The sequence below is a fragment of the Scyliorhinus canicula genome, chromosome 16 (genome assembly GCF_902713615.1).
Source record: "Scyliorhinus canicula chromosome 16, sScyCan1.1, whole genome shotgun sequence".
NCBI classification, from domain to species: Eukaryota; Metazoa; Chordata; class Chondrichthyes; order Carcharhiniformes; family Scyliorhinidae; genus Scyliorhinus; species Scyliorhinus canicula.
The window spans coordinates 77,985,174-78,004,363 of record NC_052161.1 but is presented as its reverse complement, the minus strand read 5'-3'; the positions used below and the strand labels follow the sequence as shown (position 1 = coordinate 78,004,363).

Below are 19,190 nucleotides of genomic sequence, written 5' to 3'. Positions count from 1 at the left end.
AACTCGTGGAACTTCCAAATTCCTTATCCTTGTTCCGAGCTTTGTCACTCAAGAGTCCAGAGTAACATTTTAACTAGTCTATTCCACATACTGTAGCTGTACATCCACTTTCTAATATGGCACAATTGAAGGGTTCTATGACCAGCACCTTCATCAGCGGGCTGAAACTTCTCATTACTAAGATAATGCCTTCTATTTGATTAATATTTTCCTCTTCTTTGCCAGAATCTTCTGCCTCATGTTTGGTTTCAAACACCTAAAACACTGACTGAACCACACCCTGGGTATTTCTGGGGTTCATATTTCTGTTTAAATTTCCCCAATTCATTCCTCCTGCCTTAATTGTTAAAGGCGTTTCTGTCAAATTTATTTTTTGTTCTAAATCTTCTTTGGTATTGACACTTGTGGCCTTGTGTCTTCCATAGTCTGCCTTACTGCCGATTAGCCCATGTATGTTATGAATGCTGCCAGGAAGGAATGTTGGCTCAGGAACCTTTTTAGATCTGATATTTGTTCTCGCATGGTGTGCCTTTCTGCAAATTTAACTCCCGTCAAAACCTTATCCGTATTTATAACTTTAGAACAGTCTAATAACTTTAATAATAATAATCTTTTTTGTCACAAGTAGGCTTACATTAACACTGCAATGAAGTTATTATGAAAAGCCCCTAGTCGCCACATTCCAGTGACTGTTCGAGTACACAGGGAGAATTCAGAATGTCCAAATTACCTAATAGCACGTCTTTCGGGACTTGTGGGAGGAAACCAGAGCACCCGGAGGAAACCCATGCAGACACAGGGAGAACGTGCAGACTCCGCACAGACAGTGACCTAAGCCGGGAATTGAACCTTGGACCCAGGCACACCGCTATGTTATCAACTTGAACTGATTGAGGAATTTATAGATGGAGTTTATGCTGCCTTGTATGCAATGTGTTAAATTTGATGATGTATTCTTCTATGTAGGTTTCCTTCGACTTCTAAATTTGTCAAAATATGACCAAGCCTCATAAGCACTTAAGTCACTGTTTTGGTAAATCTAATACATGAAAGTTAAGAATATATCTAAACCTTCATCTAAGTCATGTTGCTCTGGCTCCAGTTCTAAAAATACCTTGTACCTTATTCTGCTTTTGTACAGTAATGAAAGTGCCAAGGCCATTCCTTGTTTTTCTTGGGCAAGCCCAGGGCCCCCGGATTCTTTACGTGTGAGCAAAGATGACTAACCTCCTTGGCTCCCGCAGATTCACTTTTTAAAAAGTAGTACTAATCTGCGCCAGCGTGATCACTTGCTGGGGATGCTGATGAATGATGGGAGGCTGTTGGATATGGGACGACTCTCATTAATTGTATTGAAATAGGGCTTAAGAGGTGATAATTGGTTTCACGGCACGCTGCGGCATGATCCCGATTTCGCCTCCGGGGGAGCAGGCCAGTTGTATCGTAAAGTGTTTGTCACCTGGCACTGTTCTCGTTTTGGACCTGTCCCACATTCACTGGCCTTGTTTCGCTCGAGCAAGACTGCAATGAGGCCGGAGAATCGCGCTCTATATTGAGCAAAAATATAAGGGAGATTGGTAGATTTAGTAATACTGTCAGGCTGTTGCTTATCATAGAAATCACAGAACAGAAAGAAGGAGGTCATTTGGCTCACTGCGTCCATGTTAGTCAATTAGTTCTCCCAACTTTGGCATAAATCCCCAGATGTAGGTGAGGAGGACTTTGCAGGGTTGACTGGGCAAGGTGTGCCTTTGTGCATAGGTCGATACTGGGTGGTCTAGCTAGTATTATTCTTAAGTGACTTTCTGTTGCAATATGATACAACTGAGTGGAATGCTAGACCATTTCACAGAGCAGATAATAGTTAACCGCAATGCTGTGGGTCTGGACTCACATGTACACTAGACTGGGTAAGGACTGTACATTTTCTCTCTGAGAGACATTAGTGAACCAGATGGGGTTTTCAGAAAATCTGGTAGTGTCATGACCATTATTATTATTTCAGATTTATTAATGGATTGAAAATTGAACTCATGTCATCTGAGCAGGATGGCAAATCCAGTAACAATACCGGTATGCTATCGACCTAGCAAATATAGTATCTGTTTTAGATTGTGAATTGTGTGAACAATGTGCTTCACCTTTGTTCCCTAGAATTATGTGTGATGTCTAACTTCTAAGTTATCCTATTGCACATACTGACAAAGAATAAAGAACAAAGAAAAGTACAACACAGGAACAGGCCCTTCAACCCTCCAAGCCTGCGTCGACCATGCTGCCCGTCTAAACTAAAATCTTCTACACTACCTGGGTCCTTATCCCTCTATTCCCATCCTATTCCTGTATTTGTCAATGCGCCCCTTAAACGTCACTATCATCCCTGCTTCACCACCTCCTCTGGCAGTGAGTTCCAGGCACCCACCACCCTCTGTGTAAAAAAACGTATCTCACACATCTCCTCTAAACCTTGCCCCTCGCACCTTAAACCTATGCCCCCTAGTAATTGACCCCTCTACCCTGGGAAAACGCATCTGACTATCCACTCTGTCTATGCCCCTCATAATTTTGTAGACCTCTATCAGGTCGCCCCTCAACCTCCTTTGTTCCAGTGAGAACAAACCAAGTTTATTCAACCTCTCCTCATAGCTAATGCCCTCCATACCAAGCAACATCATGGTAAATCTCTTCTGCACCCTCTCTAAAGCCTCCACGTCCTTCTGGTAATGTGGCGACCAGAATTGAACACTATACTCCCAAGTGTGGCCTAACTAAGGTTCTATATAGCTGCAACATGACCTGCCAATTTTTATTCTCAATGCCCCGACCAATGAAGGCAAGCATGCCGTATGCCTTCTTGAATACCTTCTCCACCTGTGTTGCTCCTTTCAGTGACCTGTGGACCAAGATCTCTCTGACTGTCAATACTCTGGGTTCTACCATTCACTGTATGTTCCCTACCTGTATTAGACCTTCCAAAATGCATTACCTCACATTTGTCTGGATTAAACTCCATCTGCCATCTCGCCACCCAAGTCTCCAAACGATCTAAATCCTGCTGTATCCTCTGACAATCCTCATCACTATCCGCAATTCCACCAACCTTTATGTCGTCTGCAAACTTACCATTCAGACCAGTTACATTTTCCTCCAAATCATTTATATATACTACGAACAGCAAAGGTCCCAGCACTGATCCTTGCGGAACACCACTAGTCATAGCCCTCCAATCAGAAAAGCACCCTACCATTGCTACTCTCTGCCTTCTATGACCTAGCCAGTTCTGTATCCACCTTGCCAGCTCACCTCTGATCCCGTGTGACTTCACCTTTTGTACCAGTCTGCCTTGAGGGACCTTGTTAAAGGCCTTACTGAAGTCCATATAGACAACATCTACTGCCCAACCTTCATCAATCATCTTTGTGACCTCCTCGAAAAACTCTATCAAGTTAGTGAGACATGACCTCCCCTTCACAAAACCGTGCTGCCTCTCGCTAATACGACCACTTTCTTCCAGATGGGAGTAGATCCTGTCTCGAAGAATTCTCCCCAGTAATTTCCCTACCACTGGCGTAAGGCACACCGGCCTGTAGTTCCCTGGATTATCCTTGCTACCCTTCTTAAAGAAAGGAGCAACATTGGCTATTCTCCAGTCCTCCGGGACATCACCTGAAGACAGTGAGGATCCAAAGATTTCTGTCAAAGCCTCAGCAATTTCCTCTCTTGCCTCCTTCAGTATTCTGGGGTAGATCCCATCAGGCCCTGGGGACTTATCCACCTTAATATTTTTCAAGACGCTGCTGAATTTCATAGACAGCAGGCCACTGCTGACATCCTGGTTATTTTAGACAAGTTACAAAATATCATTCCAGCACCATGAGCAGTATCTTATGCTTTCTGCTACTGCCTCGTAAGCCTTCTGCATCATGCCTTATAAAGCGTTCACCTGTCTCCCCGATTTCTTGCAGTCAGGTTTGCAGTGACTGGCCAAGAATTCTTTCTTCTTTCCCTTGCTCTGAAATGCCTAATTCTACAGTGGTTTCTTTCAGTATACATCTGTGCATGTCTATCCATTACTTGACTAGTTATTTAAATTCTTCTTGATGCAATTCACAGCTGTTTAGCAAATAAAGCCCATATTTTAGCACACACAATAAAATAAGAGAAATCCAACACAAATACTTTGTTCCAAATAATTTTAATAAGTAACAATTAACCCATGAGTAGCACCAACAACTTATTCTATCCAGATTGATGAGAGGTATGGTTTTAATTAAACTTTAAAATGTTGCCTCACAGGATGATATTATCATGGGAACATTGACTGTTCGGGAGAATTTGCTATTCTCTGCAGCATTGCGATTACCTAGTTCAATCAGGTTCAGGGAGAAAGAAGAAAGGGTGGATCAAATCATCTCTCAACTTGGACTAACCAAGGTGTCTGACAGCAAGGTATGATGGAGAACAGCTGTATCAATTACCAAATAATATTTTAAGAAACGTTGGGGTGAATCACTGAAAAAAATACCGTGAGAACAAATTATTACAGGTGTATAAGATATTTAGATTTCACTCATTCACTTTTTACTCTTAAATTTTCAAAACTTTTAATCAATTTGTCTTGACCATGCAAAACATGTTTCCCCAAAGTAGTCAGTGAGCGAAAAATTTGTGCGTATGTGTGTTTGTAGCGCCCTGTTGTAAAGTGTGCGAGTGATTCAATTTAAAAATATCCAGTGGCAAAGCTTCAGTCATGTTTGTTTATTACAGAACTACTGTACATTTCTTAAGTAAAAGTAATAAAGTTACTAACTAAATACATATAAATATTCAATGCAGATAAGGATAAAAGATACTTAGAACAATTTAAATTCAGTTTGGTCCTTAAGATATAATTGTAGGCCCATAAAGTGTTGGCAGACTGGAGTGAAGAGTTGAAGTTGAAAAGATGTGTACAGCAGCTTAAATGGATTCTGTAGTGCAATACTTGGTGGTTGCCTTTGTAAGTGGACACACTAGGTCAGCAGGTTTTTGGGAGAGAGAGAAGGTTTCTTGTTCCTCACTCACTCTGCAGTTACTAGACTTGCAGATTGCCTGGACTCTTTTGACAAAACAGCAGGTGATTCCAGAATATCTTCCTCTTAGCCCTCCCTTGGCCAAGAACTCTCTCAGATGGTCTCTCTGAATTCTCCCTGGGGTTCTTAACAAAATGGTGTCTTCAGCTAGACTTTGTACAGTTCAAGACTCAAAATGGTTGTTATACCCTGTAGTAATCCACGGGAGGCAGGAGTTCCGTCACCACACCAATATTTATTTACAATAACGATATTACAGGAGCAGCTACAAACAGTGCTGCTAGCAGTCCAGTCAACTTAAGACTGCTCACAAAGCCTACACAGGTGATTATATGGGCCCCCTCAATGAGCTATCATTGAGGGAGCTCATACTCCAATTGGCCAAACAATAAAGCCAATTGGAGTTCATTACACCCCTCCCCTCCAAGGTCCGAGGAATTCCTGCCAGCTGGCATTCCTCTGAGCTTCCTGCTCCTCATGTCCGGGTCTGTCACCTCTGTGTCATCTGCCGGGTCGTTCTCCGACGTGGGCGGGGTGTACCTTATAGGTGCCTGTCTTTTCCTTGACGACCTCCTTGGAAGTTGTTCTTCCTCCTCCTCGGGGAGAGGTGTCGCGGCGGCCTCGTCGAGTGTGTCCATCTCCGACTCTGATGGCTGGACGACGGGGTCTGGAGAAATTGCTCGGGGCTGGGGTGTGGGTATCCTTTCCATCAGGGCTTTCCCAGCTTGAGGCGGTTCTGCTTCGCCTGCCTCCAGGTGTGGTTCCGCTGCCCTTATTTGGTCCAGGTGTTTCTTCAGCACCTTACCTCCTATTGAAACCTCATAGGATATGGGTCCTGTTTGGGACTCTACCGTGCCTTTGACCCACGTTCGTCCATTCCCATAATTCTTGACCCAAACCGGTGCCCCCACCTGGAAATGTCTCTGCTGCCGACTATTATCATGCCCCCTGCGTTGGGCCTCCTGTTGTTTCTCCACTTTCCCAGTTAAATTTGGGAAAAGGAGACTCAGCCTCGTTTGCAGCCGCCTTCCCATTAAGAGTTCAGCTGCCGGTATGCCCGTTGTGGAATGCGGTGTGGTCCTGTAATCAAACAGCCAGCGGGAGAGCTTTGTGTCTATTGACGCTGCCGGCTGCTTCTTGAGTCCCGCTTTAAGTGTCTGGACCGCTCTCTCTGCCAGGCCGTTGGTCGCTGGATGGTAAGGGGCCGTTTTGATGTGACGGACTCCGTTTTCCTTCAGGAATTTTCCAAATTCCCCACTTGTGAATGCCGTTGTCCAACACCAATACCTCCGGAAGTCCATGTGTTGCAAACGAGGCCCTGAGCTTTTCAATTGTTGATGCTGTGCTTGCCGTGTTTACCCGGTGGATGTCCAACCATTTGGAGTGGGCGTCCACTATCACCAAAAACATTGTGCCCATGAAAGGGCCGGCGTGGTCAATATGCAGGCGGGTCCACGGTCTGCCTGGCCTTTCCCACGGGTGCAATGGCGCCGCTGGTGGCACTCTTTGCCCCTGTTGGCACTCCTGGCACCGACGTACCAAGGCTGCTATGTCTGTGTCCAAACCTGGCCACCAAACGTAGCTTCGAGCTAGCATCTTCATTTTAGACACCCCTGGGTGTCCGTGATGTAACTCAGTTAAGATTGCTTGACGGCCCTGAGCTGGGACGATTACCCGGGCTCTCCATAATAGGATACCGTCTTCTACGGTTATTTGGTCCCTTCTGCTCCAGTATGGGTGCATCTGGGGCTCCACTGGTCTTTCCAGTTCCCATGTTAGCAGTAAATGCTTCATCTCGGCTAAAACTGGGTCTTTTTGCATCCACAACCGAATATGTTGTGCGTCTACTGGTAGGGTGTCCAAAAAATTTAGAGTCATTACTGTCTCCTCTACTTTCGGTATTAGTGGCAGGGTGTCCGGGAGGGGAAGTCTGCTCAAAGCATCTGCATGTGATACTCGTGTTCCCGGTCTGTGCTCCAGAACGTACCTATATGCCGCCAGTAGTAACGGCCAGCGTTGGATTCTAGCTGATGCAATCGGGGGTATTGACTTGTCTTCTTTTAATAACCCTAATAACGGCTTATGATCCGTCACTATGGTGAATTTCCGCCCGTACAGATACTGGTGAAATTTTTTTACTGCGAATATCACCGCCAGTCCTTCCTTCTCGATTTGGGCGTACTTCCTCTCAGCCATCGCCAAGGTCCTCGAAGCATAGGCTATTGGCCGTTCTTCCCCATTCCTTCCTCTATGGCCTAAGACGTTTCCTATCCCATAGGGGGATGCATCACAAGTGACCACCAACTCCTTCCTTAGGTCATAATGCTCTAGGACATTTTCGGATGACAGCTGTTCCTTAATGTCCCTAAATGCTCGGTTTTGGCGGGTGGGCCATTTCTCATTCTTGCCCCTTTTTTAGTAGCTGGTGGAGGGGTTCTAGGATGGATGCCCTATTTTCAATAAATTTTCCATAATAGGTTACCAACCCTAGAAATGATCGTAACTCCTGGACTGTGGTGGGAGCTGGGGCTTCTTTTATTGCCCTTCCTCTGTCTTCTAATGGATGTAAGCCTGACTCGTCTACTTTATATCCCAGGTACGTCATTTGTGGGGCCAGAAAAACACATTTTTCCCTTTTTAGCCGTACGCCTGCCTTTGCGAAACGCCTGAGCACTTCCTCCAGGTTCCTTAAGTGTTCCCTGTTTGTCCTACCCGTGATTAGACATCGTCCAAATAAATCGCCACCTGCGGTAGTCCCTGCAGAATATTTTCCATCGTACGCTGGAATATAGCGCAGGTTGATGACACTCCAAAAGGTAGCCTAGTATCTTTGATTTTTCTAAATGCTGCCACTCCCATTACTGATACGGCTGCACCCATGTCTATTTCCATTATTGTCGGCCGCCCGTTCACCCGTGGGGTAATCCTAATGGGTTCTGCTTTCTTCGTTGTAATATTATATAATTGTTCCCCTTCGGAGGAGGGTGGGGCGTCTAGGTTGTGTACTTCCCTGCGTCCCCACCTGCTATTCCTCTTTTGCCACCTCCTTCTAGGGTTTCTGTCGTTGTTACCCCACTCTGTCTGGTGCCAGAAACGGTCCTTCTCTGTTGGGGGAGCCTCAGCCGGTACTTCCCCCTGTCTCCAGTTAGTCCTGGCAGACTTGGGGGCAGTTCTGGGGTTTTCCTTTTTCCCTCTATTCCTCAGGTTTTTCCTGAGAGCGGCTATTTGGTAGCAGGATCCGTTGTGGTAGTCCCTCTCACAGGTATCTACCTCCATTGGCGTGCCCTGTAGTTCCTACGCCCCACTTGCTGCCTTTTCTAGGGACAGTGCGAGCTGTAACGCCTGCCTGCAGTCTAGCTCCGTTTCTGCCAACAGGCGTTTGTGTATTGTGAGGTCGTTTATACCACACACTAACCGGTCCCGAAGCATTTCATTTAGCGTCGGGCCGAACTCACATTTTTCCGCCAGCCTTCTCAGGCGGGTCAAGAAATTCGTGACTGGCTCCCTGTCTTCCCGCTTCGCTGTGTAGAATCTGTACCTATGCAAAATGAGGGGTGGTTTTGGGTCGTAGTGCTCTTTCACCAATTCCGTTACTTCTTGGAAAGTTTTCGTGTCCGGCGCATCGGGATAAGTCAGACTACGTATAATGGCGAAAGCTGAGGGTCCGCACGCCGACAGCAGGATAAACCGTCTCCTTTCATCCGTCAGTATATCATTTGCCCGGAAGAAGTAACACATTCTCTCCACATACTGGGACCAGTCCTCAATAGCCGGGTCGAATGCCTGTAACCTCCCAGAAAACAGCGTTTTTAAAATGGCAAGGCTTACCCTCCGAGTGCGGCAGCCGGTCTCCGCAAAATTCGTAGTTTACCTCGTTACCACTGTAGTAATCCACGGGAGGCAGGAGTTCCGTCACCAGACCAATATTTAATTACAATAACGATACTGTATTACAGGAGCAGCTACAAACAGTGCTGCTAGCAGTCCAGTCAACTTAAGACTGCTCACAAAGCCTACACAGGTGATTATATGGGCCCCCTCAATGAGCTATCATTGAGGGAGCTCATACTCCAATTGGCCAACCAATAAAGCCAATTGGAGTTCATTACATACCCCAAACTGTCGAATCACACTGCCATATTAAGTTTAGGGTAAACTCAGATCCAGGCATAGTTTGTCTTTTAGCTGAGTTAACTCACGTTTTAAATGTTTTATCTACTAAATCTTCCAAATCTTCCACATTTGGTGATATATGAAAGAGCTATTCACATCTCCAGGGAGTTCATCATCAATGTTTCTGTTTACCCTTGTGCAAACTTGCATTAAATTTCAAATGTCTTTGCGTGTTTGGGTATGTCTATTTGCAATCTATTTGGGGCCTTTGAGAAGCTTGGCAAGCATTGCAGTTGCATAGGGACAGGTGATGTGACAGCCTGAAGGCTCCTTGTGACCTTTCAAAAGAAAGTTTAGCTTTTTTACGAAATCTGGAATACCACAACTACATATTTGTGTCAAATAACATGTAGCAGTATTTATATTTTAATTAAGAATAGCACGACGTTACATACTTCCAATATTTTATTTAATCCAGGTATACAAAGAAAGCATAAGAAATAAGGACAGGATATCAAGCCCCTTGAACCTGTGCGGAGTAAAATCACAGAATTTACAGTGCAGAAGGAGGCCATTCGGCCCAACGAGTCTGCACCGGCCCCTGGAAAGAGCACCCCACTTAAGTCCACATCTCCACCCTATCTCCGTAACCCAGTAACCCCACCCAACCATTTTGGACACTGTGACGCTAACAATTATAGTCAAAGACGAGAGACAAGTTCAATCGAGGCTTTATTGCTGTGTGATGCTATTCCTCCGGCTGCAACTAAAGACTAGAGTCTGAGTGATTCACACGCATATTTATACACAAGCTCCCTGTGGGCGGAACTAGCCGGCAGGGGCTTACCGGAGGAACCTGTATTACAGGTACAGCCATGCATCCCCTGACTGCAAGTATGCATATCTACAGTGGTTATCACCACATTCACCCCCTGTAAAAAATGAGTCCGGCGGGGGTGATGTTTAACTATGATACAAAGGATGAAATATTTACAACAGGGTCCAAACAAAGAAAACCAAAAGTCCATCCCGTCAGCAGGTTACAGGTTGAGCCGAACCGGTGGTCGAATGTTCCGCTGTGATCGGCGTAGCTGTGGTGGCGACGTCGGTGCTGGCTGCTGGCGGGATGACTCCGAGAGCGAGCCAAAATCTTCCGTGTCCTCCAGTGTAGGCAGGGGGACGAGGGATGGACCTGATGGGGACGAATAGGGGGGCGCCGGGGAAAAGTAGGGTGGCGTGGGGGGAAAAAGGGACGTGGGCATGGGATCGGCACCTGAGGGAGCCAGGTCCCGGAGCGAGACTGTGTCCTGGCGGCCGTCGGGGAACTCCACGTAGGCATACTGAGGGTTGGCGTGGAGAAGGCGTACTTTGTCCACCAGAGGTTCCGCCTTATGGTGCCGGACATGCCTACGGAGAAGGACTGGGCCCGGAGTCGTGAGCCACGTCGGGAGCGACTTCCTAGGGAAGGCAAAAACACGTTCATGGGTGTACTGTTAGTTGCGGTGCACGGTAGTGACCGAATGGAATGGAGCGCGTCAGGGAGGACCTGATGCCAGCGAGCGGCTGGGAGGTTCCTGGACCGTAGAGCCAGCTGGACGGCCCTCCGTACCGTCCCGTTCTCCCTCTCTACCTGCCCGTTTCCCCGGGGGTTGTAGCTGGTCGTCCTGCTGGAGGCGATACCCCTGCTGAGCAGGAAATGACGCAGCTCATCACTCATGAACGAGGATCCCCTGTCACTGAATGTAGTCGGTGAAATCAAACAGGGCGAAAGTGGAATCCAGGGCCTTGATGACGGTGGCAGACGTCATATCCAGGTATGGGATGGCGAAGGGGAACCTAGAAAATTCATCGACCACACTAAGGATGTAGGTGTTGCGGTCGGTGGAGGGGAGGGGCCCTTTGAAGTCCACGCTGAGGCATTCAAAGGGGCGGGACGCTTTCACCAGGCGCGCGCGATCTGACCGGTAGAAGTGCGGCTTGCACTCGGCACAGACCTGGCAGTCTCTGGTGACTGTCCGTACTTCCTCGACGGAGTAGGGCAGATTGCGGGCTTTGATTAGATGGTACAAGCGAGTGACCCCCGGATGGCAAAGGCTCTCGTGCAAGGCACGGAGCTGGTTCACTTGTGCGCTGGCACATGTACCTCGGGAGAGGGCATCTGGGGGCTCGTTGAGCTTGCCGGGGCGATACAAGATCTTGTAGTTAAAGGTGGAGAGCTCGATTCTCCATCCCAAGATTTTGTCATTCTGGATCTTGCCCCGCTGCGTGTTGTTGAACATGAAGGCTACCGACCGTTGGTCAGTGAGGAGAGTGAATCTCCTGCTGGCCAGGTAATGCCTCCAGTGACGCACTGCTTCAACGATTGCCTGGGCCTCCTTTTCAACAGAGGAATGTCGAATTTCGGAGGCATGGAGGGTGCGTGAAAAGAATGCCACGGGTCTGCCTGCCTGATTCAGCGTGGCGGCAAGTGCGACATCTGAAGCGTCGCTTTCAACTTGGAAAGGCAGTGTCTCGTCTCCTGCGTGCATCCCGGCCTTGGCTATGTCAGATCGAATGCGGGCGAAGGCCTGTTGTGCTTCGGCCGAGAGGGGAAAATGTGTGGACTGGTTAAGTGGGCGGGCCTTGTCCGCGTATTGTGGGACCCACTGGGCGTAATAAGAAAATAACCCAAGGCAGCGTTTGAGGGCCTTGGGGCAGTGGGGGAGTGGAAGCTCCATGAGGGGGCACATGCGGTTGGGGTCGGGCCCCAGTAGTCCGTTTTGGACTACGTAGCCGAGGATGGCTAAGCGGTCTGTTCGGAACACGCACTTCTCCTTGTTGTACGTGAGATTAAGGAGAGATGCGGTGTGGAGGAATTTAGAAAGGTTGGCGTCATGGTCCTGCTGGTCATGGCTGCAGATGGTGACATTGTCGAGGTACGGGAAGGTGGCCTGCAGTCCGTACCAGTCAACCATTCGGTCCATTTCTCGTTGAAATACCGAGACACCATTCGTGACGCCGAAGGAGACCCTAAGAAATTGGTACAGACGACCGTCTGCCTCGAAGGCAGTGTAGGGACGGTCCGATTTTACGGATGGGGAGCTGGTGGTAGGCGGATTTCAGGTCAATAGTAGAGAAGATCCGGTACTGTGCAATCTGATTGACCATATCAGAAATGCGGGGGAGGGTGTACGCGTTGAGCTGCGTGTACCGGTTGATGGTCTGGCTGTAGTCCACGACCATCCTGTGCTTCTCTCCGATCTTAACCACTACCACCTGGGCTCTCCAAGGGCTGTTGCTGGCCTCGATGATACCTTCCCGAAGCAGCGGCTGGACTTCGGACCTGATGAAGGCCTTGTCCTGGATGCTGTACCGTCTGCTCGTGGTGGCGATGGGGTTGCAATCTGCGGTCAGATTTGCAAAGAGTGAGGGAGGCTCAACCTTGAGGGTCGTGAGGCCGCAAACGGTGAGGGGAGGTATGGGTCCGCCGAATTTGAGGGTGAGGCTCCGGAGATTGCACTGGAAATCTATGCCTAGTGAGAGTGACGAGCAGAGGTTGGGGAGAATGTACAGACGGAAACGGTCGAATTCCACGCCCTGTACAGTACGTTTAACCAGGCAGAAACCCTGGATCGGGACAGAGTGGGAACCGGAGGCGAGAAAGATCTGCCGGTTGGCGGGATGGACCGCAAGGGAATAGCGCCCTACCATGTCCAGGTGGACGAAGCTCTCGGTGCTCCCGGAGTCGATGAGGCAGGAGATCACGTGGCCGTTGACCAGCACCGATGTGGAAGAGGGTGCCACGTTGCAAGGACGCGACTGGTCGAGCGTAACGGAGGCGAGTAGCAGGCGATCAGCAGTAGAGTCTGATGAGCCCGCGAGTAACGGTAGCGACCCGTGGCCCCGTCCCGGGGAGGACAAAATGGCGGCGTCTGGAGTACCTGTGTGGGAGAAGATGGCGGCGGACAAAATGGCGGCGCCCATGGAACGCACACGGCGATGGGGGATGAAGATGGCGGTATCCATGGAGCGCACGTGGCGGGGGTGGCAAAAGATGGCGGCACCCACCGATCGCACGTGGGGTCGGGGGAAGCGGACGGCAGGGCCCATTATGCGATCGGCTGAGGCGAGGGGAACAGGGGCGCGATAGCGGCAACCGTCCGGGACTGACATACCGCTGCAAAGTGGCCTTTCTTGCCACAAGCTTTGCAGGTCACGGTGCGGGCCGGGCAGCGTTGGCGGGGGTGCTTCTGCTGACCGCAGAAGTAACATCGGGGTCCCCCAGGGAGAGTGGTGCGGCGAGTAGCGCAGGCTTAGTGGGGGCGGCTGCTTGGGGGGCTGTTTGCCGGGTCCACGAGGGGTAGGACGGGTGAGCCTGGGGGCCGTTTGCGGGGTCCACAAGGGGTAGGACGGGTGGGCCGAGCGGCAAGCAGAATAAGTTTGTGCACTACGGGAGGCGGCTGTCATGGAAAGCGCCAGAGTCTTTGTGGCCACGAGGTCGAGGGCCACCCCTTCCAGCAGTCGTTGCCGGATGGGGTCCGATGCAATGCCTGTAACAAAGGCATCGTCCATGAGTAAGTCAGAGTGTTCCTTGGCTGTGAGGCCCGGCAATCGCAGTCTCGTACCAGAGGTATAAGGGCCCTCCAGAAGTCCTCAATCGACTCACCCGGCTGCTGGACGCAAGTACATAGAACATAGAATGATACAGCGCAGTACAGGCCCTTCGGCCCACGATGTTGCACCGACATGGGAAGTCAAAAACTAAAGGCCATCTAACCTACACTATGCCATTATCATCCATCTGCTTATCCAATAAACTTTTCAATGCCCTCAATGTTGGCGAGTTCACTACTGTTGCAGGTAGGGCATTCCACGGCCTCACCACTCTTTGCGTAAAAAACCTACCTCTGACGTCTGTCCTATATCTATTACCCCTCAATTTAAGGCTATGTCCCCTCATGCTAGCCACCTCCATCCGCGGGGGAAGGCTCTCACTATCCACCCTATCTAACCCTCTGATCATTTTGTATGCCTCTATTAAGTCACCTCTTAACCTTCTTCTCTCTAACGAAAACAACCTCAAGTCCATCAGCCTTTCCTCATAAGATTTTCCCTCCATACCAGGCAACATGCTGGTAAATCTCCTCTGCACCCGTTCCAAAGCTTCCACGTCCTTCCTATAATGAGGCGACCAGAACTGTACGCAACACTCCAAATGCGGCCGTAACAGAGTTTTGTACAGCTGCAACATGACCTCATGGCTCCGGAACTCAATCCCTCTACCAATAAAGGCCAACACACCATAGGCCTTCTTCACAACCCTATCAACCTGGGTGGCAACTTTCAGGGATCTATGTACATGGACACCGAGATCCCTCTGCTCATCCACACTGCTAAGAATTTTACCATTAGCCAAATATTCTGCATTCCTGTTATTCTTTCCAAAGTGAATCACCTCACACTTCTCTACATTAAGCTCCATTTGCCACCTCTCAGCCCAGCTCTGCAGCTTATCTATGTCCCTCTGTAACCTGCAACATCCTTCCACACTGTCTACAACTCCACCGACTTTAGTGTCATCTGCAAATTTACTCACCCAACCTTCTGTGCCCTCCTCTAGGTCATTTATAAAAATGACAAACAGCAACGGCCCCAGAACAGATCCTTGTGGTACGCCACTCGTAACTGAACTCCATTCTGAACATTTGCCATCAACCACCACCCTCTGACTTCTTTCAACTAGCCAATTTCTGATCCACATCTCTAAATCACCCTCAATCCCCAGCCTCCGTATTTTCTGCAATAGACGACCGTGGGGAACCTTATCAAACGCTTTACTGAAATCCATATACACCACATCAACTGCTCTACCCTCGTCTACCTGTTCAGTCACCTTCTCAAAGAACTCGATAAGGTTTGTGAGGCATGACCTACCCTTCACAAAACCTTCATAAATCGTATCTCTTATAATCCTCTCCAAGACTTTACCCACAACAGACGTGAGGCTCACCGGCCTATAGTTACCGGGGTTATCTCTACTCCCCTTCTTGAACAAAGGGACCACATTTGCGATCCTCCAGTCCTCTGGCACTATTCCTGTAGCCAATTATGACATAAAAATCAAAGCCAAAGGCTCAGCAATCTATTCCCTGGCTTCCCAGAGAATCCTAGGATAAATCCCATCAGGCCCCGGGGACTTATCTATTTTCACCTTGTCCAGAATTGCCAACACTTCTTCCCTACGCACCTCAATGCCATCTATTCTAATAGCCTGGGTCTCAGCATTCTCCTCCACAACATTATCTTTTTCCTGAGTGAATACTGACGAAAAGTATTCATTTAGTATCTCGCTTATCTCCTCAGCCTCCACACACAACTTCCCACCACTGTCCTTGACTGGCTCTACCCTTACCCTAGTCATTCTTTTATTCCTGACATACCTATAGAAAGCTTTTGGGTTTTCCTTGATCCTACCTGCCAAAGACTTCTCATGTCCCCTCTTTACTCGTCTTAGCTCTCTCTTTAGATCCTTCCTCGCTTCTTTGTAACTATCAAGCGCCCCAACTGAAACTTCATGCCTCATCTTCACATAGGCCTCCTTCTTCCTCTTAACAAGAGATTCCACTTCTTTGGTAAACCACGGTTCCCTCGCTCGACCCCTTCCTCCCTGCCTGACTGGTACGTACTTATCAAGAACATGCAATAGCTGTTCCTTGAACAAGCTCCACATATCCAGTGTGCCCAACCCTTGCAGCCTACTTCTCCAACCTACACATCCTAAGTCATGTCTAATGGCATCATAATTGCCCTTCCCTCAGCTATAACTCTTGCCCTGCGGGGTATACTTATCCCTTTCCATCACTAACGTAAAGGTCACCGAATTGTGGTCACTGTTTCCAAAGTGCTCACCTACCTCCAGATCTAACTCCTGGCCTGGTTCATTACCCAAAACCAAATCCAATGTGGCCTCGCCTCTTGTTGGCCTGTCAACATATTGTGTCAGGAAACCCTCCTGCACACATTGTACAAAGAACGACCCATCTAATGTACTCGAACTATATCTTTTCCAGTCAATATTTGGAAAGTTAAAGTCTCCCATAACAACTACCCTGTTACTTTCGCTCTTTTCCAGAATCATCTTCGCCATCCTTTCCTCTACATTGGGGGCAGCAGGGTAGCATGGTGGTTAGCATAAATGCTTCACAGCTCCAGGGTCCCAGGTTCGATTCCCGGCTGGGTCACTGTCTGTGTGGAGTCTGCACGTCCTCCCCCTGTGTGCGTGGGTTTCCTCCGGGTGCTCCGGTTTCCTCCCACAGTCCAAAGATGTGCGGGTTAGGTGGATTGGCCATGCTAAATTGCCCGTAGTGTCCTAAAAAAAAGTAAGGTTAATGGGGGGGGTTGTTGGGTTAAGGGTATAGGGTGGATACGTGGGTTTGAGTAGGGTGATCATGGCTCGGCACAACATTGAGGGCCGAAGGGCCTGTTCTGTGCTGTACTGTTCTATGTTCTATCCCTAGAACTATTAGGTGGCCTATAGAAAACTCCCAACAGGGTGACCTCTCCTTTCCTGTTTCTAACCTCAGCCCATACTACCTCGGAAGAAGAGTCCCCATCTAGCATCCTTTCCGCCACCGTAATACTGTCCTTGACTAGCAGCGCCACACCTCCCCCTCTTTTGCCCCCTTTTCTGAGCTTACTAAAACACCTAGACCCCGGAACAACCATTCCTGTCCCAAGTAGAGAGTTGATGCCTCGCAAACAGGGTGTTCGTTGACTGTGCATAGTTCTCCTTGAGCAGTTCCATAGCTCTGGTGTAGTCAGTTGCATCTCAAATTAGCAGAATGACACTGGAGCTAAGTCTAGAGTACAGGAGTTTTTCTGAGCCTCCGTCGGGGGAGGATCCGCTGAAGAGATGTAGGCCTCGAAAACAAGCCAGTGAACGAAGTCTTTCCTGTCGTGAGGCGACTGCGGATCCAGCTGCAGATGATCAGGCTTAATTCTGATGTCCATGGTGTACGGAAAATCACACAACAATAAATTGTGGCTCTAACAATTATAGTCAAAGACGAGAGACAAGTTCAATCGAGGCTTTATTGCTGTGTGATGCTATTCCTCCGGCTGCAACTGAAGACTAGAGTCTGAGTGACTCACACGCATATTTATACACAAGCTCCCCGTGGACGGAGCTAGCCGGCAGGGGCTTACCGGAGGAACCTGTATTACAGGCACAGCCATACATCCCCCTACTGCAAGTATGCATATCTACAGTGGTTATCACCACAGACACTAAGGGTAATTTATCATGGCCTGTCCACCTAACCTGTACGTCTTTGGACTGTGGAAGGAACCAGAGCACCCGGAGGAAACCCCCGCACACACGGGGAGAACATGCAGACTCTGCACAGACAGTGACCCAAGTCGGGAATAGAACCTGGGCCCCCTGGAGCTGTGAAGCAACTGTGCTAACTACTGTGCTACCGTGTTGTCCCACGTGTATGAACCTCAACCCCATTTCTCTCTCTAATCCCCATTTCCCTTGATCACATTAAAGTCCAAATGTCTACTGATTGCAACTTTGAATATACTCAATCACTGAGATATCTGGGGGTAGAACTTTCTAAACACTTTCAACCCTCAGAAATTCTTTGTGAATGCCTACCAGGGTCCCTTCCAATATCCAGCCTTCATTGATAGGTTCAGCACATCAGCCCAACCGCCCTATTTGACTTGATTTATTACTGTCACATGTATTAGTATACAGTGAAAAGTGTTGTTTCTTGCATGCGATACAGACAATGCATACCGTACATAGGGAAGGAAGGAGAGACTGCAGAATGTAATGTTACAGTCATAGCTAGGGTGTCGAGAAAAGATCAACTTAATCCGAGGTAGGTCCATTCAAAGATCTGGGGTGGGCTTCTCCGACCCCTAGCCGGGTCGGAGAATCGCCCGGGGCCGGCGTCAATCCTGCCCCCGCCGTGCCCCGACTTCTCTGCCCCCCGAGATTCGGCGGGGGCGGGAATCGCGCCGCACCGGTCGGTGGGCCCCCCGCGGCGCTCGGCGGGCTACCCATGGTGATTCTCCGGCCCGCGATGAGGGCTTGGCCCCTAAAGGTGCGGAGACATCCGCACTTTTGGGGCGGCTCGACGCCAGAGTGGTTCACGCCACTCCAACACGCCGGGACCCCCCGTCCCGCCAGGTAGGGGAGAATCTGGGCCCTGATGGCAGCAGGGAAGAAGCTGTTCTCGAGTCGGTTGGTCCGTGTCCTCAAACTTTTGTATCTTTTTCCTGACGGAAGAAAATAGAAGAGAGTATGTCCGGGGTGCATGGTGTCCTTAATTATGCTGGCTGCCTTTCTCGGGCAGTGGGAATTATAGATAGAGTCAATGGATGGGAGGCTGATTTGCGTGATGGATTGGGTGACATTCACGACCATTGGTAGTTTCCTGCGGTCTTGGGCAGAGTCGGATCCATATCATGCTGTGATACAACCAAAAAGAATACTTTCTATGATGCATCTGTAACCGTTGGTGAGAGTCGTAGCTGACATGACAAATTTCCTAGTCTTCTGAGAAAGTAGAGTCGTTGGTGGGCTTTCTTAACTATAGTGTCGGCATGGGGGACCAGGACATGTTGTTGGTGATTTGGATACCGTAAACTTGAAGCTCTCGACCCTTTCACTTAATTTCCATTGATGTAGACAGGGGCATGTTCCTCACTACGCTTCCTGAAATCAATGACAGTTTCCTTTGTTTTGCTGACATTGAGGAAAGATTATTGTCGTTGCACCAGTTCACCAGATTCTCTATCTCATTCCTATACTCTGTCTCGTCATTGTTTGAGATCCGACCCACGACGGTGGTGTCATCAGCAAATTTGAAAATCGAGTTGGAGGGGAATTTGGCTGCACAATCATCGGTGTATAAAAAGTATAGTAGGGGGCTGATGACACAGCCTTGTGAGGCACCTGTGTTGAGGATGATTGTGGAGGAGGTATTGTTGCCTATCCTTAATGATTGTGGCTTT

The 19,190-nt window shown here is 48.8% G+C and overlaps 1 protein-coding gene across 4 annotated transcripts in view; it reads left to right on the top strand.

Annotated features, from left to right (window-relative positions):
- LOC119950880 (broad substrate specificity ATP-binding cassette transporter ABCG2-like) overlaps window positions 1–19,190 on the top strand; it is a 274,650-nt gene that overhangs the window by 105,040 nt on the left and 150,420 nt on the right. For all 4 annotated transcript variants that reach the window (XM_038773769.1, XM_038773766.1, XM_038773765.1 and 1 more), the window contains one exon: window positions 4,297–4,449. In XM_038773769.1, coding sequence (XP_038629697.1) covers window positions 4,297–4,449 — 153 coding nt within the window. The remainder of the gene's footprint in view (window positions 1–4,296; window positions 4,450–19,190) is intronic.